This window comes from Piliocolobus tephrosceles, chromosome 1, assembly GCF_002776525.5.
Source record: "Piliocolobus tephrosceles isolate RC106 chromosome 1, ASM277652v3, whole genome shotgun sequence".
Taxonomy (NCBI): domain Eukaryota; kingdom Metazoa; phylum Chordata; class Mammalia; order Primates; family Cercopithecidae; genus Piliocolobus; species Piliocolobus tephrosceles.
Window position 1 is genome coordinate 183,586,420 of NC_045434.1, and position 23,410 is coordinate 183,609,829.

Consider the following 23,410-nt stretch of genomic DNA (forward strand, 5'->3'; position numbering starts at 1 on the left):
GTATTGAACAGCACCATAGAATGGTTGAAACAGGATGCTCAGCAAGGAACAGAGAAGACTTAGTGGGTAATGAATACTGCAATCTGGTATTTGAAGTGTTGTCATGAAAAAGATGAAGACTTCCTATTTTATTCTATTAGGCTTCAGGGAGTGTGGTTTGACTTTAAGACTTTTTTTTGAGACGGAGTCTCGCTCTGTCGCCCAGGCTGGAGTGCAGTGGCGCGATCTCGGCTCACTGCAAGCTCCGCCTCCTGGTTTCACGCCATTCTCCTGCCTGAGCCTCCCGAGTAGCTGGGACTACAGGCGCCCGCCACCACGCCCGGCTAATTTTTTTCATGTTTTTAGTAGAGACGGGGTTTCACCGTGTTAGCCTGGATGGTCTGGATCTCCAGACCTCGTGATCCACCCGCCTCTGCCTCCCAAAGTGCTAGGATTACAGGCGTGAGCCACTGTGCCCGGCCGACTTAAAGAAATTTTTAAACAAAAGTTTACCACAGTGGAGTTGGCTGCCTTTCGAGATGGTGAGCTCTTTTCCCTTCTAACTATTTAAGTGCATTCTGCAAGTCTATTAGATACTATAGAGTTGGTTCGTTTTTGGTCAGAGGTTGGGCTAGATGACCTCTAAGGGTGTATCCTACCTCTAACTTACGGGTTTAGACAAAACCAAAGTCCCAGACCTTCCTGCATGTGCGAATTTTTCCTTCATAATCAAGAAGTCAGTCTCCTTGGAGGGCTGGGAGCACCCCCACTCCCGTACTTTAAAAAAAGTATACGGCTGTGCTTTAAGTGGATCCTCTTGTCAAAGTTCCAGTTCTAGAGCCTGATTGTCAAAGATAAAAATTCCTCTATATTTCTCGGACATACCTGGTGACAAGCTTTTGCTTTTGTTTGGTTTCATTATTCAATACTTTAGTCTCTAATCTGAACGAGGTCATAGAAGAGGCAGTGTTCTATGGGGGATGGAATTCCTGGAGTAGACTTTGACAAGGCGGGAAGGAGGGCAAATTGAGTCCCGTTGGGTTTGAAGTGGCAGCAGTATTCACTATCGGCGACTTACTGAAGAAAGAAGGTAAAATGTTCTAGCTTGGCTGCATCTGCTTTCCTATCAGGGTCCAGCTACCTGCTAGAACAAAGTCACGGTGACCCGTGACTCTGCCTTGGTTGAGGTTTGCCCTCAGTGTGGCTGGCTCCCCCATACCTTTGCACATCCCAATCTATCCATCCACCTAGATCTGCTCAGACGCTTTCTCATCCAACTCCCGAGCATTATTTATCCGTGACCTTCCCACATAATATTTCGTAGCGAGGTTACTTACGCAGAGGTCCGAGCTCTCTGTTCATCTTCAAGCAACCTGAGGGCAGGCAGGGTCCGAGTCAGATCCAGTTCTGTGCCCTTTGCTAGGTACCCAGGACACTGCAGGCATCAATAAATATCGGTTGGAAAAGTACAGTTGCAGGATGAGCATAATCAATTCTTCCCTCAAATGCCGGGAGAGCATCTCCATAGCGGTGCTCTGGGAGCCCGGAAGAAGGAAGGGGGGCAGTGCGGACTGCGGTGCAAGCGGGCCGGGGCGGAGGGCTGAGGGCCCAAGCCCAGGCAAGAGGCGCGGCCGAGCCGCCCTCCTCGTGACTCCTCCTCCCCCCTCCGCGGCTGCTAGTCAGGTGATTCCGGCACGTGACGGGGCACCACCTACCCTGCTGCTCTCGAGTGGCAGCTCGGACGGCCAATGAGCGGCTGGACTTCGGCTCGGGGCCTATGAGAGCCAGGCACTGGGGGGCGGGCCGGACGGTGGCGGCTGCCGGGGGCGGTGGCGGTGGCGGCGGCGGCGGCGGAGGCGGACTGGGGAGGCGGCGGCGGCCTGGCTTGGCCTGGCCTGGCCTGTCAGGGCGCGGGCGGCGGCGGCTCCAGCACCATGTCCCTGCAGTACGGGGCGGAGGAGACGCCCCTCGCCGGCAGTTACGGCGCGGCCGATTCGTTTCCAAAGGACTTCGGCTACGGCGTGGAGGAGGAGGAAGAGGAGGCGGCGGCGGCGGGCGGCGGGGTTGGGGCAGGGGCTGGCGGAGGCTGTGGCCCGGGGGGCGCTGACAGCTCTAAGCCGAGGATTCTGCTCATGGGACTCCGGCGCAGCGGCAAGTCCTCCATCCAGAAGGTGAGCGGGGCTGCGCCCTGTCCCCCGCCCCCTCTCCGGGGCTCAGGTGGCCGGTAGCGGGGACGCCCGGGAGGGCGGCGGCCGGGGCCGGCCTGCGCTCCGTCCCTCCGCACTTTCTCTTCCACTCTTGCGAGCGCACAGGCGCGGCCCGCGCGGGGACCCCGACCTCTGCGTCCACGCCCAAGTCAGCTGAGGCCAAGTGGAGCGCTGAAGGCGAAACTGGCTGCAGGGAGGCAGGTGCCCGGTGGCACCGCCCAAGACCTCCGCCCCCTGGGACCCAGCTCCTGTGTCATTTACAAAACTGAGACGCACTCTCCAGTTCTCACTTGGAGAACTTCGTGGACTCCCTCCCCTGGCCCGTTTTGATTTGTTCTCACTTCAGGTGACCTGAGTGTGCAGGGATTCCCAGCAGAGCCTCAGGGAGCAGCGTCAGAAAGAGTTGTGACTAAGACACTGGGCGTTGTAATTCTCGCTACTGATGTGAAGGAGACTTCGCTGTAGCATTACTGGGAATTGGGTACTGAGATTGCACCAATTTCAGTAGTTGTGGCCTGGTGAATGTAATTACTGGTGATATTCCCCGCTGTAGGGGTGTGTTTATAAAATTCTGAGACTTTGAGAATATTTTGCAGACCTAGTGTGCTTGTTTTCACTTTTGGGCTTTCACGTTTGAAAGCCCAATGAAACAAATGAAGGGCTGTACACGTTTGTTTGTTTATGTTTTTTGAGACGGAGTCTTGCTTCGTCGCCCAAGCTGGAGAATGCAGTGGCGCAATTCGGTTCAGTGCAACCTCCACCTCCTGGGTTCAAGCGATTCTCCCGCCTCAGCCTCCCCAGTAGCTGGGATTTCAGGCGCGCGCCACCACACCCTGCTAATTATTGTATTTTTAGTAGAGACGGGGTTTCACCATGTTGGCCAGAGTCGTCTCGAACTGCTGACCTCAAGTGATCGTCCTCAGTCTCCCAAAGTACTGGGATCACAGGCGTGAGCCACCATGCCGGCCTACACTGTTTAGTAAGGGTTAAATAGAGGCAAGATTGACTTCCTGCATCAACCAAACCCATTGCACGCGGAGTGAGCTGGTAGTGAAACTAGTGTCAGCAGGCATCTGGTCTTTTTACCTCTCCACTCTGTTGCAAAGGCCTATCCGCAATAAATCTGTGATTTTCTTTTTTGTTTCTGAATCTGTGATATTTTGTAGATGGGATCTTTTTAAAAAGCAGCGTTCTTCCAGATTTCTTGGAGTACTGTGTTTTATTTACCTTGATTTTCACCTCTACAGCAAAACTTGGGTACGTTGACTGTAGGTTTTTAGCAAACTAATTTTAGTTATTCACATTTGTTACTGAGAAAACCTTGAGAGTAGTTGTTCATTTTTCTCTTCTAGAAAGTAAGTTAGAGGCAAAGTGGTTTTATGTTACAACTGTGTAGCTTGTGATTATTGTGAATCTTTTTTTTTTGTTATGGAGTCTTGTTCGTCGCCCAGGCTGGAGGGCAGTGGTGTGATCTCCACTCACTGCAACCTCCACCTCCTGGGTTCCTGCGGTTCTCCTGCCTCAGCTTCCCGAGTAGTTGGGACTACAGGCTTGCACCACCATGCCCGACTACTTTTGGTATATTTAGTGGAGATGGGGTTTCACCATGTTGGTCAGGCTGGTCTCGAACTCCTGACCTCAAGTGATCCGCCCGCCTCGGCCTTCTAAAGTGCTGGGATTACAGGTGTGAACCACCAAACTGGACCGATTATTGTGATTCTTAACAAATGCCTTTACATTTCTTTTCTTATGGGAGCTGTCTTTTCTCTGTCAGTCCCCGTGGCCTCCCCCTGGACGTTTTCACTTTCTTCTTGGTATAGTCGCTGCCCTTCTTAGACTGCAAAGTCAGTGAGGGCAGAGTCCAGTCTGTTTCACTTTTTAAATTACTCCTCAGAGCCTGAGGTAGACATTTAAGTAATGTTTGAATAAAATAGACTACTTAAGCTTTAGCTGTAAGGCTTTCATAATCTTAAAGCAGATTTTGACAGAATTAATTCTAGCTTTCTCCCAGAAAAACTAATGGAGGTGATAGAGATTGCTGCTATTAGAACTGAGTACAGTGCATAGAACATAGAAAAGATTCAGCTCCAAAATAGATTTAATTGAAATTAATTTGGTGTCTTCTTTTGTCAAAAATAAAGGGATAGTGAATACCAATGGATTCACCGTTCAGTTTCTGCTTTTCAAAATTTTTTTTTTGCTATGGGATCAAATGTTTAAATGTTAAACCAGGGTGGGATTTTAAATTTAAAGTCTGAAGTTTAATAGTCGTAAAATTGCCTGTTTTCTTTTAACAGGTGGTGTTTCATAAGATGTCACCCAACGAGACCCTGTTTTTGGAAAGTACCAACAAGATTTATAAGGATGACATTTCCAATAGCTCCTTTGTGAATTTCCAGATATGGGATTTCCCTGGGCAAATGGACTTTTTTGACCCAACCTTTGACTATGAGATGATCTTCAGGGGAACAGGAGCATTGATATACGTCATTGACGCACAGGTAGTTAGTAATGTGTTTACTCCTCTTCCCTGGTGGGAAAAAGATGTGGAAACAAAGGAAGGTTGTTTATCTTCTTTGTCATGTGCTTGCAGCTTATTTCTTTGGCAGTAGATTCCCTAACAGTGTAAGAGATGCAGTTGCAGAGGTGCTTTGGGAGCAGACATGCCATTGTGCAGGTACAGAGTATCAGATGATTAGGAGATATGGTTTACATCCTTGAGTCCTAGTTCATGAGCAGCTAACATTGGCTTTCCACTTTTATTGGTTAATGGTAGATGTTGCTATATTTTATAATAGTGGCATCATTCCCTGAAAAGATCCCATCCCATAACATAAAGAGGAATATGAGAACTGAGTCAGTAGGTATTAGAGTGAGTAGTTTACTTATTTGTCAAAATTGAGTTTAGCTCATCAAGCATTTATGGAGGGCCTAGCATGTGGCAGTCAGTGAGATGAATGGGGCACGTCCCTATCCTTTAAGAAGCTTACTTTTTATAAGCTTAAGCATTAGTTAAGAATGCTTTCTGAGTGATAGGCTGTACAGAGGGTGCCTTCACATACAGGATCTAATTAATCTTCACAATATTGTTAGGTATTGTAATTCTGATCTTACAGATGAGTAAACTGAAATCAGAGTTTAATCAGCTTGCTTAAAGTGACACACTGAATAAATGGCAGAGCTGGGATTACTTAAAAAATTACAAACATTAACTTGGTAATTGAATTTTTTTTATCTTGAGACAATTGAGTTATTTAGTAGTATAGTTAATATCTTTGAATGTTTGAATATGGATGATAATTAGGATAGTATTTTTCTGTGGTTGGGGAAAGAGGTGGTTTGAGGCTTTAACTCATTACTTGACTTTTGTAAGATTTCTTTTAAAAAAATATTTTGTTCTGACTTACAGGATGACTACATGGAGGCTTTAACAAGACTTCACATTACTGTTTCTAAAGCCTACAAAGTTAACCCAGACATGAATTTTGAGGTTTTTATTCACAAAGTTGATGGTCTGTCTGATGATCACAAAATAGAAACACAGAGGGATATTCATCAAAGGGCCAATGATGACCTTGCAGATGCTGGGCTAGAAAAACTCCATCTTAGGTAACAACATGTGTGTTTGCTATGAGAGCCCTGAACAATGTGTCAATGTATTCCCATCTCTGTCATTACAAACACCATAGGTTTCTGCTACCTGTGTGCCCTTTGCCACATCTTTTATGTTTTTGATCTCTTTGTTGAATTCCAAGCTGTCTGGGGAGCCTGATACTGAGAAATTACTTTACCCACTTTTTGCGTTTTCCTGGAGATTGAAGTCGTGAAGTGTTTCCACTGGTGCTTTTCCAAATTCATCTCAAGAGGCTGGAGTCAGGCTGTTTCTTCATGGCATAAATCTGCTTCGGGACTCCTTCCTCTTGGTTTCATTACTTTTCCCCGCCTTGCATCAGTGAAGTGAATCTGTCACATTTGTTGTAGAAGTCTTTAGCTTGAGTGTTAGACAGTATCTTTCTTAGTAGGAATAGCCTTATACAGAGAGTGCACTTTCAAATCTGGACTGACTCTTTTTATTTTTCATTTTTATTTTTCCTGCTGGCTCCCTTCCACCTCCCTGCTGGACTGACTCTAATATATCTTAGCTTTTAAAACACTTTATACTTTTATGAATCTCTAAAGTTTGGCTTAGGTGGGTTTATCTTATAAATATGCATAAGGCTGCTATTAAATTTAGAGGACTATTGGTTTGTAACTACTATTAAAAATTATTAAATAATACCTACTATATAGGATTGATTTGTTGTATATGCATTCTAAAAGTGTTTGAGGAATATTTTTGTACATCTTATTTTATTTGGTGATATAGGTAGAAATGAGTATTAAAAAGTACCCAAGAAAATGTTCTCTTGATGATAGAAGTAGCTTAACGGGGGAGCAGGGGAGAGAGACAGCAAGTTATTTCTCTGTCCCTGTTCTATTGTTGCGACTTCCTTATGGGCTCAAGCTAACCGCTGTCCCTCCCCTTAATATTCCCTGGGTCTCAGGCTCCAAGATCTTTCAGTTATTCTTCTAGGAAACCATGTAGACAAGTCTCATTGACCTCTAGTTTGCCTGGATTAAATTTATAAAAAATTTGAAAGTAATTCATGGTTAAAAAAATAAAAATTCATCAGTGTTTGTAGGAGAAAATGAAAGTGGCTCTCCGTAAAAATTCCGTCTTATTTTTCTGGGAATCCACTGCTAATAGTTTTTACCTGGATTTTGAGCTGTTCTTGTCCTGTGTTCCCCAGTGCTCCATGGGGATCCTTCTGATTCTCTTTACTCTGTGTCTGTGTTCCTTTCCAGGGCATCCCACCTCAGTGGTACATGCCATTCCTTTCCTCAGTACCATGTAGGGTCCTAGACCTTGTTAACTTCAGTAGAGTGTTGCATCAGGCTTTTATTTAGGCCAGGCACAGTGGCTCATGCCTATAATCCCAGCACTTTGGGAGGCCAAGGCAGGCGGATCACTTGAGGCCAGGAATTTGAGACCAGCCTGGCCAACATGGTGAAACCCCATCTCTACTAAAAATACAAAAAATTAGCTGGGCATTGTGATGTGTGCCTGTCATCCCAGCTACTCGGGATGCTGAGGTAGGAGAATCTCTTGAACCCAGGAGGTGGAAGTTACAGTGAACCAAGATCGCGCCACTGGATTCCAGCCTGGACCACAGAGCAAGACTCCGCCTCAAAAAAAAAAAAAAAAAAAAAAGGCTTTTATTTAGTACTAGCAGTCCTATGGATGAAGCTCCTTTTCATTTCCAGTTTCTAGAAACTCAGCTTACTAAAATGCCCTGTGACTTGCAAGTTCTCCCTGTCCCCATCTACCTCAAGCCTCAAAGGTGTAGGACATTCTTCCTTTGCTCGCCTTTTGGCCTACAGGAAACACTAAAATATTCCTTTCTCCCTAGTGCCTGTAGGGTCATCTTGGCCTTACCTGTTCCAGTGCTCGTACATCTAAATTAGACCCCTGTCTTGCTAGATTAGGTTCTTAAGTCAGCTCCTTGAAAGTAATTTATTTTTTTTGAGATGGAGTTTCGCTCTTGTTGCCCAGGCGGGAGTGCAGTGATGCCATCTCGGCTCACCACAACCTCTGCCTCCCTGGTTCAAGCAATTCTCCTGCCTCAGCCTCCCAAGTAACTGGGATTACAGGCATGCGCCACCATGCCTGGCTAATTTTTTGTATTTTTACTAGAGACGGGGTTTCTGCATGTTGGTCCGGCTGATCTCGAACTCCCAACCTCAAGTGATCCACTGGCCTCGGCCTCCCAAAGTGCTGAGGTTACAGGCATGAGCCACCGTGCCCGGCTGAAAGTATCTTTAAATTACCTATAAAGTAGTATACACAGCTCTGTGTCTCAGATGTTGTAATATATATATGTATAAATGTGTGGTGGATGCGACTATATAATGAAGATTATACTCCCTGAGCTATAAAGCAGGTAGAATTGTCGACAGTGTTTAAATTGTTAAAGGCTTCCCTCTCAAATACATGTTTTATTGAATCTACATGTGTTACTTTTCCACCGTAAGTCCTTTTAGGCCTCCAGACTCCTGTAGATTCCTCCATTCTCTGTAGAGTCCCAACTCCCATCCTCTTTAATAGGTTCTTTACGTAAATTCTAAACACCAGTTGTATTCATTTGTTTATTCAACAGATACTTATGAGCACTGTTCAAGGAAGTGGGCTTTCTGCTAGGAGCAAGACTGATAAAGTCTCTTTCCCCTGGAACTTACATTTTCAGTGACACAGCTCAGAAGCACCTAAATGAATGTATAGTATCGTTTTAAGTACTTACCAATGGTGTGAAGAAAAACAAATTAGGGGAAAGGGGTTGAAAGCATTGGGTACAGGAGTGCTATTTTAGGTAGCCTGGTCTGGAAAGAACTTTTTGAGGTGACGTTTTAGTAGAAACCTGAATTATGTTCTTATTTAATATATGTCACATAACTCTTCTAGCTTTCTCGGTTTTTAGTCTTATTTTTGGTCTCAGGTATGTGCTTAAAAAAAGCTTTTTGGATCAGATTGCAAAGACTTCAGTGAATACTGGAGTTTATGTACCTGAAAATCCTTTTCTCAGTACTACTTCAGTTGCCCTCTGTGTCAATCCAGTAAAGAGATGAAGCCAGGTGGGAAAGTGTATTTGTCATCTTGAGTAATGGGCATGGTAGACAAGATAAAGAGGCTTTATTGAACTCACTGAAATCAAATGTTAAGAAACTTAAAATTTTATGTATTATAATAGTTGTTCCAGAACATAAGGTATTTTTCAAATTAATCAAGCTATGTTGTGTTTTTCAGCTTTTATCTGACTAGTATCTATGACCATTCAATATTTGAAGCCTTTAGTAAGGTGGTACAGAAACTCATTCCACAACTGCCGACCTTGGAAAACCTATTAAATATCTTTATATCAGTAAGTGAGCAATTTATATTTAATTCACTGCAGCTTCTGATTCCATTTTTGTGAATATATTTGTGTTTTCAAATTTTCCAAAAATGTCTTGAATTAATCTGAATCAAGTACAAAGACTAATGACCTGCTTAACATGTAAAATAAATGATAACATAAAGTATTACTCAAGTTATTTTCTGAATTCTTAAATAGATGTTGATGTCAAAGTGTAATTCTTTTATGGTTTGTAAATTCCCACATAATACCTTTCTTGATAGGAAGGTGATTCAAATCAGAGATGGGTTATATTAATAAGAGGATTATTGAAAATGTAGCATTGCTTGATTTTTAGAGATTTTTGTTAAATTTTTTATGATGTCTTAGAAAATAATTCATTTGAGTAAAGAGGAAGAAGAAGAACATTTGACTCATGAAATTATGTCAGTAAATCAGAGTAGAGAAATAATTCCACTTTCATTCTTTGGATAATAGAAGAGTCTCTCAAGCAAGTGCTATTTGTTTTTTGGTATGGGTTATGTAATTAAAAATGACCTTGGATGTTATTCAGTAATTCAAGATCTTCGATAAGTTGTAAATTGTGATTCTTAAAAAATACTGAACAGTTTCCCATTTGTTTTTCCAAGAATTCAGGTATTGAAAAAGCTTTTCTCTTTGATGTTGTCAGCAAAATCTACATTGCAACAGACAGTTCCCCTGTGGATATGCAATCTTATGAACTTTGCTGTGACATGATCGATGTTGTAATTGATGTGTCTTGTATATATGGGTAAGTTATATACATATTCCTGCAATATCTCAGACAGGCAGAAAACTATTAACTTGATTTGTCCAGAAGACTAATTTCTGAGGCCTCTGGCAAGTAGTACTACATGAACTGGGATTGTTCTGACCATAGTGCTTTAACTTGGAGCATGATTTCTCTGGAAGTGGGCTGTTGGGTCTTACTCCTTCAGAGAATGGCTAAGAAAAGTTGGAAAGCATGACTAGAACTGGACTTGTTTATCACTGCGAGTTTCTCCCGCTGTTGTGGGGATGGGGGAGGATTGCACAGTGTCTTCTCACTACTGGAACTTAGCTAGATTGAAAAGCTAGATTAATTTATTTAAAATGGTCTGAATAACAAAGTAAGTTCTGGTTCCTGATTTAACCTCAGGCTTTGTGGAATTAGGGATTCTTAATCTTTCAGAGAGCAAAGAAAGTAATTAGAATTTTGGATGCTGGAAGAACTTTTAAAAATCTGACCCATATATACAAGTTTCCAAAATAAATCTCTAAAATTTGACCTCTTCCTTTATGTAAATTTGCCAAACTCTATATGGAAATTTATGAAAGCCAGCCAGCAAGTGATTTTGTAGAATAGGCCAGAGGACTAGTGAAAACTTTGGAGAATTACTGGCTTTTCAAAAGCTGATAATGGCCAGGTGTGGTGGCTTGCGCCCATAATCCCAGATGTTTGGAAGGCTGGGGTGAGAGGATCGCTTGAGGCCAGGAGTTGGAGACCAGTCTGGGCAACACAGACCCCAGGCTTACAAAAAAAAAAAAAAAAGGGCTAATAACATTCTGTGCACTCTCAATTGACTTCCTAGATTCCCCTGGTATGTTAACATCAGCACTCTCAAGTTGCTTTTCAGATGCTTTAGCATTATCTTTACTTTCTACTCCCTGTGTCTTCTCTCTGCTCCATCTAGTCTAAACGTCTCTTTCACCTCTGACTCTGCCCTTCATTTTGGTCTTTTGCCTAATTTTTCCATGTCTTTCTCCAGCTGCCTCTAAGTAGGAGAGTACATTTGTCTTACCTGTTCTATGTCTATCCATCTATTCCTTTAACTTTTGTGATTATATGCTCTCTTTTGTTATTTATTTATTTATGAGATGGAGTCTTGCTTTATTGCCCAGGCTGGAGTGTGGTGGCGCGGTATCAGCTCACTGCAAGCTCTGTCTCCCAGGTTCACACCATTCTCCTGCCTCAGCCTCCTGAGTAGCTGGAACTACAGGTGCCCACCACAATGCCCAGCTAATTTTTTGTATTTTTAGTAGAGACGGGGTTTCACCATGTTAACCAGGATAGTCTCTATCTCCTGACCCTGTGATCCGCCCAGCTTGGCCTCCCGAAGTGCTGGGATTACAGACGTGAGCCACTGTGCCCGGCCTTTTTTTTTTTTTTTTTGAGAGAAACAGAGTCTTACTCTGTTGCCCAGGATGGAGTGCAATGGTGAGATCTCAGCTTACTGCAATCTCCTCCTCCTGGGTTCAAATGATTCTCCTGCGTCAGCCTCCTGAGTAGCTGGGATTATAGGTGCTTGCCACCACACCTGGCTAATTTTTTATATTTTTGGTAGAGATGGCGTTTCACCATGTTGGCCAGGCTGGTCTTGAACTCCTGACCTCGTGATCCACCTGCCTTGGTCTCCCAAAGCGCTGGAATTACTGGCGTGAGCCACCATGCCTGGCTTGTTTTAATTCTTTACATAATGAAAATGAGGCATTGTCCGTTTATTATATTTTTTAGGAAAGTTTCATATTTCCCATTTCTAATTTAAAAAATGGATGAGTAGAATGTTTGGTTTTTATTTAAAACAAATCAAAATTTCGTAAACCAACTTTTTTATAATACAAAAATCAAATTTAGCTATAAAATTTATTTTCAGTGTTAGATACATTTTATTTATTTTATTTATTTTTTTGAGACAGTCTCGCTCTTGTTGTCCAGGCTGGAGTGCAGCGGTGCGATCTCGGCTCACTGCAACCTCTGCCTCCCAGATTCAAGCAGTTCTCCTGCCTCAGCCTCCCGAGTAGCTGGGATTACAGAGTGCACCACCACGCCTGGATGATTTTGTATTTTTAGTAGAGACAGGATTTTACCATGTTGGCCAGGCTGGTCTCGAACTCCTGGCCTCAGGTGATCCACCTGCCTCAGCCTCCCACAGTGCTAGGATTATAGGCATGAGCCACTGCTTCCAGCCAATACATTTTAAAATACCTTATACATAATAAAGTACATTATATTAGCTGGGTGTGGTAGTGTGCACTTGTAGTCCTAGCTAAACTTGGGGGATTAAGCAGGAGGATGAGGCAGGAGAATTACTTGATCCCAGGAGTTCCAGGCTGCAATGAGCTATGATTACATCACTGCAGTCCAGCCACAGGTCACTGCAGCCTCAGCCTCCTGGACTCAAGTGATTCTCGTACCTCAGCCTCCTGAGTAGCTGGGACTACAGCCACACACCACACCATACCCAGCTAACTTTTTTTTTTTTTTGAGACATGGTCTGTCACTAAGGCTGAATTGTAGTGGCACAATCATGGCTCATTGCAGCCTCCGCCTCCCAGGCTCAAGTGATCCTCCTGACTATAGGCGTGTGCCATCATGCCTGGCTGATTTTTGATTTTTGTAGAGATAGGGTCTCACTATGTTGCCCAGGCTGGTCTTGAATTCTGGGACTCAAGTGATTCTCCTGTCTCGGTCTCCCAAAGTGCTGGGATTACAAGTGTGAACCCTTGCACCTGGCCTTTTTTTTTTTTTTTTTTTTTTTTTTTTGTAAATTTTACTATTTGTAGAGACAGGGTCTCATAGTGTTGCCCAGGCTGGTATTGAACTCCTGGCCTCAAGCAGTATTCTGCCTTGGTCTCCCAAAGTGCTGGGATTATAGGCGTGAGCCACTACTCTTGGCCTGCCTTGGCATTATTTTGACTAAGATTCAGATAAGCATATTTTCCTAATAGTCTTAAAAACTTAAAACAGATAAATGTAGAAAGCAGATCTTATGCTTTACAGATTCTGAGTAAGCATTTTATGGTCATTAACATATTTTTATTCTTAATGTTATTAATCACAGCCAAATCAAGTCGCGCTAATCTCCCGACTTTGAATAGAATGTGCCCTTCTTATCTCTTTCTCATGTTAGTGTGTGATTCAAGATGGTATTCTGGCTTGACATTAGGAACTTTATAGTTTCTTACAGTTGCTGGCTGTGGGTACTGGTTTAGGGAATCATCTTCAGGGTTGTCTATGTTGGAACCTGTTGTCCGAGTTAGTTCTTGTTCTCACTTTCCATGTGGCACAGAAAAAGATCTGCATGGGACATCTTAACTATAAGCTGAGAACATGTAGCACTTACAACTTCCTCTTCTCCAATTAGAAGGAAGTAGTTTTCTTCTATACTCTTAAAAGCAAATGACACTAATTTCTCCTCCACTCTGCCTTCCCAAATTAACTTTATATTAGTTAAGGTACTGGAAACTGCGTGGAATTGAGTTAAAAACCCTAAGTTTGAGTCCTGACTTTGCCAGGAGATCACTTTATTTTTAATGAACTTCAGTTCCTACCTCTTTTTTTTTTTTGAGATAGGGTCTCACTCTGTTGCCCAAGCTGGAGTGCAGTAGTGTGAACACAGCTCACTGCGGCCTCGACCTCCTGGGCTCAAGCTGTCCTCCAGCCTCCTGTGTAGCCGGGAGCACAGGCATGTGCCACCATACCTGGCTAACTTTTGGATATTCTTGTAGAGATGGAGTCTCACTTTGTTGCCCAGACTGGTTTTGAACTCCAGGGCCAAAGTGATCCTCCTTGGCCTCCCAGAGTGTTGGAATTACGGGCGTATGCCATGTGCCTGGCCTCTGTATCTTTTCAATGGGCATAGTCCTCTTTGTATTTATGTAGTTTACTTTCGCTTGTTGCAGAAAGGACATAATGTGGTTAAATAGGGCTATAGTAATAATTTGTGTCCTCAGGGTTGTTGTGAGGATCAAAGAAATGTATAAGAAGGTAAACTATGAAGTTCAGAATAGTAAAAATAAGCCCCCACTTTGTGAAAAAAAACAATACACTGAAAATATAGAGAAATGAAAATAGGAGTAAAGAGCCACTATTCAGGTCAACTACTAACAACTGTTTTAGTGTTATTTCTGTCACCTTAAAATTGTGTGTGTGTGTGTGTGTGTATGTGTGTTCTTGTGTTGCCCAGGCTGGTCTCGAACTCCAAAGCTCAAGTGTTCCTCCCACCTCAGCCTCCCAAAATGCTGGGATTACAGGCATGACCCACCATGCCAGACCCCAAATTTTTTTTGACATTATGCTCATGCTACCATATGAGAACATAAATTGTGAGGCTTGGAATAGTTTAAAAAATAAGCCTCACCCCTATTCATTAAAAACTGCATGGAAAATATAGAAAAGTGAAAATAGGAGAAAAAAGATACATTGTTTTGCTATCAAAGAAAATTACCAATTACTCCTGACATTTTCTTTTCCTTTTTTTTTTTTCCTTGAGATAGAGTTTCACTCTTGTTGCCCAGGTTGGAGTGCAGTGGCACAGTCTCGGCTCACTGCAACCTCCGCCTCTTGGGTTCAAGTGATTGTCCTGCCTTAGCCTCCCTAGTAGCTGGGACTACAGGTGTGCGCCACCATGCCTGGCTAATGGTTTTTTTAAAATTTTTTTTATTTTTTATTTTTTAGTAGAGATGGGGTTTCACCATGTTGGCCAGGCAGGTCTTGAACTCCTGACCTCAGACGATCGGCCTACCTCAACCTCCCAAAGTGCTGGGATTACAGGCGTGAGCCATTGTGCCCAGCTGACATTTTCTTTTTAGTGTTATTTCCCTCACCTCTTTTGTTTTTGAAGGCAAATACTTTTAAAAAAGCATTTTTGACAACTCTTAATTCCTAACAATAGCTAGATAACCTTTAGATTTTTATAGGCAATTACATCAGAAAAGACTCTGAGTCCGTATCTTTTTTTAAAAGTTGTTAATTTCAACATAGTCCCTACTAGTCTCTAGCTGAGACTGTTCTTGTTTAGTCTTAAGTATTTTCTTGGTTTTGTGAGGAAGCAAAAAATATGTTTTCTGTGAAAATGTGATTGACCTGGCATATAGAATGTGCCTTGAAGGAGCTCATTTAAGTGAGGCGGCAGGTCCCAGAGGGGCCCTGTGACCTGAGGGCAGTGAAGAGAGGAGACACCTCAGCTGGGTTTACAGAACACAGTGTAGGGGGTGAGTAGCCCCACTTAGTGAGATGTTGGTAATGTTGTCATTTCCCTGGTTAAGATATACATATGTTTGCACCTTTTTCTCCAAATGTCTGATTATCTATATTAAAGAATGTGTATGGAGTTGTTTTTAATAGGAATCCCTGAGATTCTGTGTTTAGGAACGCTATACCTTAACAACACTCTCTCCCAATGTATTTAAGCCAGTATTATTTCCCAGAGACATTTGGGAAACTGGGTGGATGTCATTGTGCAAATTAAATGTGACAGATGCCTAGATGGGAAACCTGTAATGAATAGTACTTTCTTTTAAAATAGGTTAAAGGAAGATGGAAGTGGAAGTGCTTATGACAAAGAATCTATGGCAATTATCAAGCTGAATAATACAACTGTCCTTTATTTAAAGGAGGTGACTAAATTTTTGGCACTGGTCTGCATTCTAAGGGAAGAAAGCTTTGAACGAAAAGGTAATAGCATTTTAAAAAGCTGTTTTTTATGTTAATTTCTTTGCCATAACTTTTCAGGTTCTTGAAAACAAGAGAAAATAATAATTGCAGTGTTAAGACAAATGGCTCTTAGGAAAAAAAAAAGCTCAAACTGCTTTTGGCCTTCCCTTCCATATATAGATCAGACTTTCTCTTTTCTTTTTTTGATCTTTCATTTTAAATCTAGCCTTTCTGCCTTCAGATGCTTTCATTACCTGTTTAACTGAATGCAGTTTGGCTTCCGTCTGAACAAGTCTACTGAAACTAGACTTTTATTTATTTATTGTTTATAGTTTAAGTTCTGGGATACATGTGCAGAATGCACGGGTTTGCTACATAGGTGTATACGTGCCATGGTGGTTTGCTGCACTCATTGACCCGTCATCTACATTAGGTATTTCTCCTGATGTTATCCCTCCCCCAGCCACCCACCCGCTGACAGGCCCTGGTGTGTGATGTCCTCCTTGCGGTGTCCATGTGTTCTCATTGTTCAGCTCCCCACTTATGAGTGAGAACATGCAGTATTTGGTTTTTTTGTTCCTGTATTAGTTTGCTGAGAATGATGATTTCCAGCTTCATCCATGTCCCTGCAAAGGACATGAACTCATCCTTTTTTATGGCTGCATAATATTCCATGGTATATATGTGCCACATTTTCTTTATCCAGTTTATCATTGGTGGGCATTTGGGTTGGTTCCAAGTCTTTGCTATTGTGAAGAGTGCTGCAATAAACGTACGTGTGCATGTGTCTTTATAGTAGGATGGTTTATAATCCTTTGGGATTGCTGGGTCAAATGGTATTTGTGTGTCTTCCACAATGGTTGAAATAATTTACACTGCTACCAACAGTGTAAAAGCGTTCCTATTTCTCCACATCATCTCCAGCATCTGTTGTTTTGTGATTTTTTAATAATCACCATTCTAACTGGCGTGAGATGGTATCTCATGGTGGTTTTGATTTGGGTTTCTCTAATGACCAGTGATGATGAGCTTCTTTTCATATATTTGTTGGCTGCATAAGTGTCTTCTTTAGAGAAGTGGCTGTTCATATCCTTCGTCCACTTTTTGATGGGGCTATTTTTTTTCTTGTAAATTTGTTTAAGTTCCTTGTAGATTCTGGATATTAGCCCTTTGTCAGATGGATAGATTGTAAAAATATTCTCCCATTCTATAGGTTGCCTGTTCACTCTGATGATAGAAACTAGACTTTTTAGAAGTTACCAGGTTACCTCTTTGCTGCATTCAGTGGCCTTTTCTTACTCTGCAGCCTTTTCATCCTTCTAAGCATGTGATCTTGTCACTCCTTTCTGAAAACTTTCTTCTCTCTTTGCTTCTCTGAAGCTGAATTCTTGGGATATTTTGTGTGTTTGTTTTCCCGACCACCTCTCCTGTTTCTTCTGGCTGTTTTTTTTCCCCTCAGTCCTGTTTGTCAGAGCCAAGTCTTTCTGCTTGCTTATTTTCTAGGTCAGCTCATCAAATACATGGCTTCAGTTAATCTTCTCTATGTGATTGAAAAATTCACATCTCCAGCTATGACTTTGGCTCATGCTCTCGTCCCATGTTTGGAGCTATTAGTAAGACGTTCTTTCTTAAATATTGTGAATGTTACCTTCAACGTCATGTCAATCATTGGTTGACGAGTATTTCGCCTGTTTCGTGACTTTCTTGGCTGTCATACTTCTGTCACTGGTCGCGCGAGTTTCTCCTGTCTGAGCGTAAATATCTTATAGTTAGGTAATTGTGTGGTGTGATTGCTGAAGGGGCGCTTGCAGATTGCTTCACAGAGGAGATTTTGTGATCTCCTGTTTCTATTCTTCTGTATTGTTTATATTGAATTTTCACCAAATCTGATCATTTGTTTCCTGGAACTGTTTCTTGGGTTTCCTTTCCATTTTCACTGTCAGTGATTCCACTCCAGGTTCTCATTGCTTCAGGCCAGTGGTGCTGCAGTAGTCTCTTACTTGATAATATTCATGTAGTTGACATATATGTGGAGGGTGTAGTATGTATCATCTTTTATCCCAAAGACAGACTAGTTTTCAGGAAATGTATGTTATTTAACTACTCAAGGATCTACAGTAGCTCTGTTATTTACTGCAACAAGTCCTCCCTCTTCTACCTGAGTTTTTAATGGGATAGTTCAGATGTACACAAATTTTTGGGTGAAACAAAACATGTATATTCACCTTTCAACTTAAGAACTAAAATGACAGATACAATTAAAACCTTTTTTTTTTCTTTTTTGGAGACAGAATCTCACTCCATTGCCCCCACATGATCATAATTCACTGTAGCCTCAAACTCCTGGGCTGAAGAGATCCTCCCACCTCAGCCTCCTGAGTAGCTGGGAGTATAGGCTCATGCTACCATGCTGGCTAATTTAAAAAAAATTTTTTAGAGATAGGATCTCTCTATGTTGCCCAGACTGGTCTTGAACTCGTTGCCTCAAGCAATCCTCTTCCCTCACTTTCCCAAAGTGCTGGGATTACAGATGAGAGCCAACTGCCTGGCCAGTTGAAGTCTTCTGTGTGTTTTTCTCAATTGAAATCCCTTCCTTTGAGCTGTATGTATTTTATTTTTCCTATTTTTTTTTACTTCATGTCTATCCTTAAACAATAGGGTATTGTATGAATGATATAAAAATATAAGTAGTCTTCTGCAATTTGCTTGATTCTTTTCATTCAGGTGGTTTTTGAGATGTGTTCAAATTGATGACACATAGTTCTAGTTCATTCCTTTTCACTGCCATATAGGGTTGACTATACCACATTTTATTTTCTTGTTGCTGGACATTTGGATTATTTTAAAAATTACAAATCTGTAACAAATGCTCATGAACAAGTTTGCCTTTGCACATGTGGAGAATTTCTCTAGGGTATGCATTTAGGAGTGGAATTTATAAGAGTACATATGTCTTTAACTAATAAAGATATTGCCAAACAGCTCACCAAAGTGACTTTGCCATTTTCACCTCTGGCTGGCACTGGTCTATGGAAGTTCTTATCGCTTCTTATCCTTAGTAATGCTTGGTATTGTCAGACTGTTTAATTATTATCAATCTGGTAGGTGTGAAAGGGTATCTTATTTGATTTTCATTTTTACTTTTTAAATTACTGGTTAGAGCAAGTGTCTTTTCATGGCAAGTATCTTTTCATGGCTATTCAGGTTTCTTCTTTCACATTTTACCTGATCCATATATATTTATCTTTTTTTGCACTGATTGTTAGCAGTTCCTTATTTTTCTCTATGTTAGTTTATTTTTTTATTTGTGTTTTTATTTTGAGATGGGAATCTTGCTGTGTTGCTCAGGCTGGTCTTGAACTCCTGAGCTCAAGCAGTCTTCACACCTCAGCCTCTCAAGTAGCTGGGATTACATGTGTGGATCACTTGTGGCCTGCTTCTAACCATTTTAATCTTAAAAAAAATTTTTTTTTAGACCAGGTGTGGTGACTCACACCTGTAATCTCAGTGCTTTGGAAGGCTGAGGTGGGAGGACGCTTGAGCTCAGGAGTTCCAGACCAGCTTGGGCAAGATAGCAAGACTCTGTCTCTACCAAAAAATTAAAAAGTTAGTTGGGTGTGCTGGCTCGCACTTGTAGTCCTATCTACTCAAGAGGCTGAGGCATGAGGATTACTTGAGCACAGGAGTTTGAGGTTTCAGTGAGCTATGGTTGCACCACTGCACTCCAGCCTGGGTGTCAAAGTGAGACCCTGTCTCTAAAAAAAAAAAATTAACTTTTGTTTATGGGAATTTTCAGGTGTACACAAAGGTAGGACAGCACAAGGAATCTCTATGCATTCAGCTCCTTGGTTCAGCCCTCATCCACAGACACACTTCAATCATGTTTCCTGGACAGCTTCTCAGTTATTATAGATTATTAAGCTTTTTATTTTATTGTGGAAACTGTCAAATATGTAAAAAAGTAGAGAAAACAGTATAATAAAAGACTTTTAATCATTTGCCCAGATTCAGTAGTTATCAAAATTATAGCTAATTGTGTTTCATATTTATACCACTTTCCCTACTGGATTATTTTGAAGCAAAGGCCTGACATGAAATCATTTTGTCTCTACAGGTTTCAGTAGGTATCTCTAAAAGGTAGTGGCTTTTAAAACAATAAACGACAAAATTAACAGTGATTTAATGATATCATCAACTATCTGGCCAGTGTTCAAATTTCCTTGATTGTCTATTTTACATTTGGCACAGAAATAAATTTTAATGTAGTTGAATTGATCAAAACTTGTCTTTTATAGTTTGTTTCTTTTCTGAGGCTGAAGGTCCACCTTAATTTGGTTGTAACCTGCTTATTCAGACCTGATTCTTAGTATTTCCTACCAAGAGTTCTCTGATGTCCCACTCTCCAGTCAGACCGTTTTTTTTCCTGTCTTCCGCCTGTGCTGTGTTCTCATGGCCAGGTCCCTGCAGTTTTCTCGTGATTTTGTTCCCCTTTTCTGCCTAATTAAATCGTGTCTGTGTTCCCAAAGTTCTTTCTTGTCCCTGAAGTTTTCAGTTGATTACTTTGCCCTGCACTTGGTTTTTCCTTTGGATTTCCTTCACAGTTGTAGTCAATTTGACACCAGATTGTTTTGGTTTGTTTCTTGTAGTTTGGCTTTATGCCCCAGCTAACATATCCTGTCTGGAAGGCATGGACCATATCTGCTGTTTCCTTTGACATATTGTACCCTCTATCATGCTGTTCAATAAGTATTTAATGACTTTCATCAAATCAAATATAAATTATTGAAAGATCACACTATGTTCAAGCAGGCCACACAGCGTATTTGAATATTTTACTTTTCTTGAATGTGAATTGAGTGATTTGAAACTTGGATGCCAGAGGTATTAATTTGGCCAAGGTAATGGTCTAATCGCATTTGTTGTCTAGCAGAATGTTATGATGGTGGATATATGTGACGACCAGCTGTTCTTACGATTGAAGAGGTTGCTATCTAGTTTGGAGGCTTAAGAATTTCCAACCAGTGTTTATCCGAGTTATTTTTGGCTGCAAACCCAAATATAAAATTTCACAATTGACAATTCAGGAGGCGTTCTTTTCTTTTTCCTTCCTGCAGGTTTAATAGACTACAACTTCCACTGTTTCCGAAAAGCTATTCATGAGGTTTTTGAGGTGGGTGTGACTTCTCACAGGAGCTGTGGACACCAGACTAGTGCCTCCAGTCTGAAAGCGCTGGCACACAATGGCACACCACGAAACGCCATCTAGTCTGAATCCCAGCGTCAGGGCTCTGTGCCAGCTTACTCTTCACTCCAGGGTCGGATGCCACGTGCTACAGGACATGGGAGCTGCCGCTTGTGGGAATCTGGTGCCTGTTCCACTAGAGACAAGGGGTAGAGTTTCTCATTTGGATGAAAACCCCTTCAACTGGTGGTGTACAACTGAAGCTACTATTTCTTTTTTGAAAATGGCAAAACAAAACAAAACAAAACAAAAAAATTCTGGAGACCACAGAACTCAAGTGTGTATTTCTCCTCTTTTGGGTCCACTTTACGTAGTTGGGATATTTTGGACCTGGAGTTATATGACACCAGTTACCCATCCTTACCAGGGAATGTTGCCATCAATTCCAGTTGAAAATAATAGAAAAGACTGAATTTTTATATGCTTCACTTAGGCTTTCATTTGAGTAGACTCTAAAAATTCTGCCTTGCTTAAGTTCTAACACTGCCTCTCAGATTTCAGTTTTGGACATTGCACAACTAAGACCTTTTAAATGCATTTGCTTGCTAACTCAGAAGACACATAGTCTGCAGCAAGACATTCCTGTATTGAAGAAATGAGAGAAAATTTTATGCTGCATCAGGTAGAGAGCAAGGCTCAACAGTGGTTGCATTAGTTCCCTCGGAAGTGTTGAAAAAACTTCGAAATGGAAGAAAATTTTTGCACCTATGTTCTGAGTACCAGATGTCTGGCTTCTTTCTTCTGCATTAGATAAATGATCATGCTCAGTGTAACAAAGGGAATTAAAAGCTTTTCCCACAGTCCCCTTCTAGGGGAGAAACTCATTATGTCACTGAAATGTTTAACTTACTTTAATCTTGATATCAGCCTTTACAGACCTTTTATTCTAAGCTATCGAGCTTCTTCATTGCATTTTGTTGACCACAAGTGACCCTAAGGCACTGGGGGACTGTCCACTGGGAGTTGGAGTGAGCACGTGGTGCTGCAACAGGCATTGTTTTACATACTTTGTCTCCAGTATTCTGACACCAAGTGTCAACTGTGGTACTTTCTTTGCCTAAGATATTAATTCATAATTGTTGCTTTTGTTGATGGTTGATACCCTTTCCATTGATTTAAACCTAACACATTATTTCTATTCCACATGCCCAGTAGTCATATTTTCCAAAGCCACTGAACCACTTGAGTACATAAGTGCCACTGTTTAATGCAATATGTATATTCAGGTCTGTAAACCTAACAGTGTGACTTGGAGTGCTTCCTGCAGATGATTCTGACTGTTGAGTATTTACATGGACCATGGTGATATCCAAAAGAAAAATGCTTTTTATATTTATAGATTATTTCATTGAACTATATATAAAATGGGTATCAATAAATGTATTTACTCCAAAATGAGTTTTTCTCCTTGCCTGAGGTATGAGAGGGTGGTGGTGGAACGTTGGGTTGTCCCACTTTGCCATTTTTTCATCCATTTCTTTTGCTGCTTCATGTGGTTAACGTTTTCTTATGTGTCAGAGCTTCAAGTTCTATCCTGATGTGGGAATTTCATGGCCTTGTGTCCAGGTATCTCCCCTGGCCCATTTCTGCTTTAGGGTAGTAAATCTAAGCTCAGGTGAACATGTTTTTGGTTGGGTGTTTCATATCTGCAAATCTCACACATGGTGGGGAGTATCCTGGTCCTGGCATCATTAATGCACTTTATCCAAGCTAAGAAGGAGTGAGGAGATGAGTGAAGTAACACACACTTAAACAATTCTACCGATTCCAGCTTGTTTTCCGTTTTCCTCCAGTTGCTGACATGCTCATGGACTCTTAAATGTCTGTTAAAGCATTGTTTGTCCATACAAACATTTAGTTAGGTTGGGTCTAAACTAATCAGAGAAAAATAGACATTAGTTTATCAGTGGGAGGAAGACAGATCGAAAGATCTTTACATTTCATAATTGGACTACTTTAGAGGCTGTTTTAATTCCGAAATGGAAATCACAGAAACAGCTTGAAAAAACTCTTGAAAAACTATCTAATCCTGTCTCCTTCTTCAGATTTTGGAAACAGGTGCAGAGGGATAAGGAGCCGTGTTGAGGCTATAGCTAGGAGGACTGTATAACTTAAATTCCAGATACTGTTTAGAGTGGAAGGGATGCCACTAGTAAGGATGCCTGAGCAGCAGGTGTGAACTGGCACTGTCGAGGGTGCACTAAGGGTGGCCAGCCTCATCATAGATCTAGTTAGTGGCAAAACAGGGCTTGTCCTCCAGGCCTGGCAGCCCAGCGTTGCGTGCCTCTACTTTCAGCCTCCAGCCTTAGGCTCCCATTGGTTAAATGGAGAGAATGCTTCAAGATGTATGTGGTACGTAGATGCCCAGTAAATGTTAGGTTTTCCTATTACTGAAAATTATAAATTCAGTTAGTGATTAAGGAGAAATCCTTAATTGTGAAATAGAAAGTAAATGTGAAAGGAGACAACTCAGGATGAAGAAAACGGGAGAATAAAATGATCAGGGTTTTGCTTGGAATGTTTTGCATCCCAGTGGATGTTGATCTCTACCAGTCTACTTCAAAGAGAACTAGGACAGATGGTTAAAAAAACCTTA

The 23,410-nt window shown here is 41.6% G+C and overlaps 1 protein-coding gene across 1 annotated transcript; it reads left to right on the forward strand.

Moving 5' to 3' along the window:
* The first annotated feature begins 1,790 nt into the window (after nt 1–1,790).
* On the forward strand, nt 1,791–22,209 carry RRAGC (Ras related GTP binding C). Its single transcript, XM_023196474.3, has 7 exons — nt 1,791–2,150; nt 4,484–4,687; nt 5,596–5,795; nt 9,028–9,142; nt 9,766–9,908; nt 15,445–15,593; nt 20,687–22,209. Exons 1-7 carry the CDS (start codon nt 1,914–1,916, stop codon nt 20,836–20,838), a joined length of 1,200 nt encoding a protein of 399 aa, XP_023052242.1. The 5' UTR covers nt 1,791–1,913; the 3' UTR covers nt 20,839–22,209.
* The last annotated feature ends 1,201 nt before the right edge of the window (nt 22,210–23,410 follow it).

Bases quoted from the DNA above. Each gene is read 5' to 3' on its own strand.
- RRAGC (XM_023196474.3), top strand. From the start codon at position 1,914: ATGTCCCTGCAGTACGGGGCGGAGGAGACGCCCCTCGCCGGCAGTTAC. The intron at 9,909-15,444 runs GTAAGTTATATA...CTTTTAAAATAG, and splicing joins GATGTGTCTTGTATATATGG to GTTAAAGGAAGATGGAAGTG. The intron at 15,594-20,686 runs GTAATAGCATTT...TCCTTCCTGCAG, and splicing joins AGAAAGCTTTGAACGAAAAG to GTTTAATAGACTACAACTTC.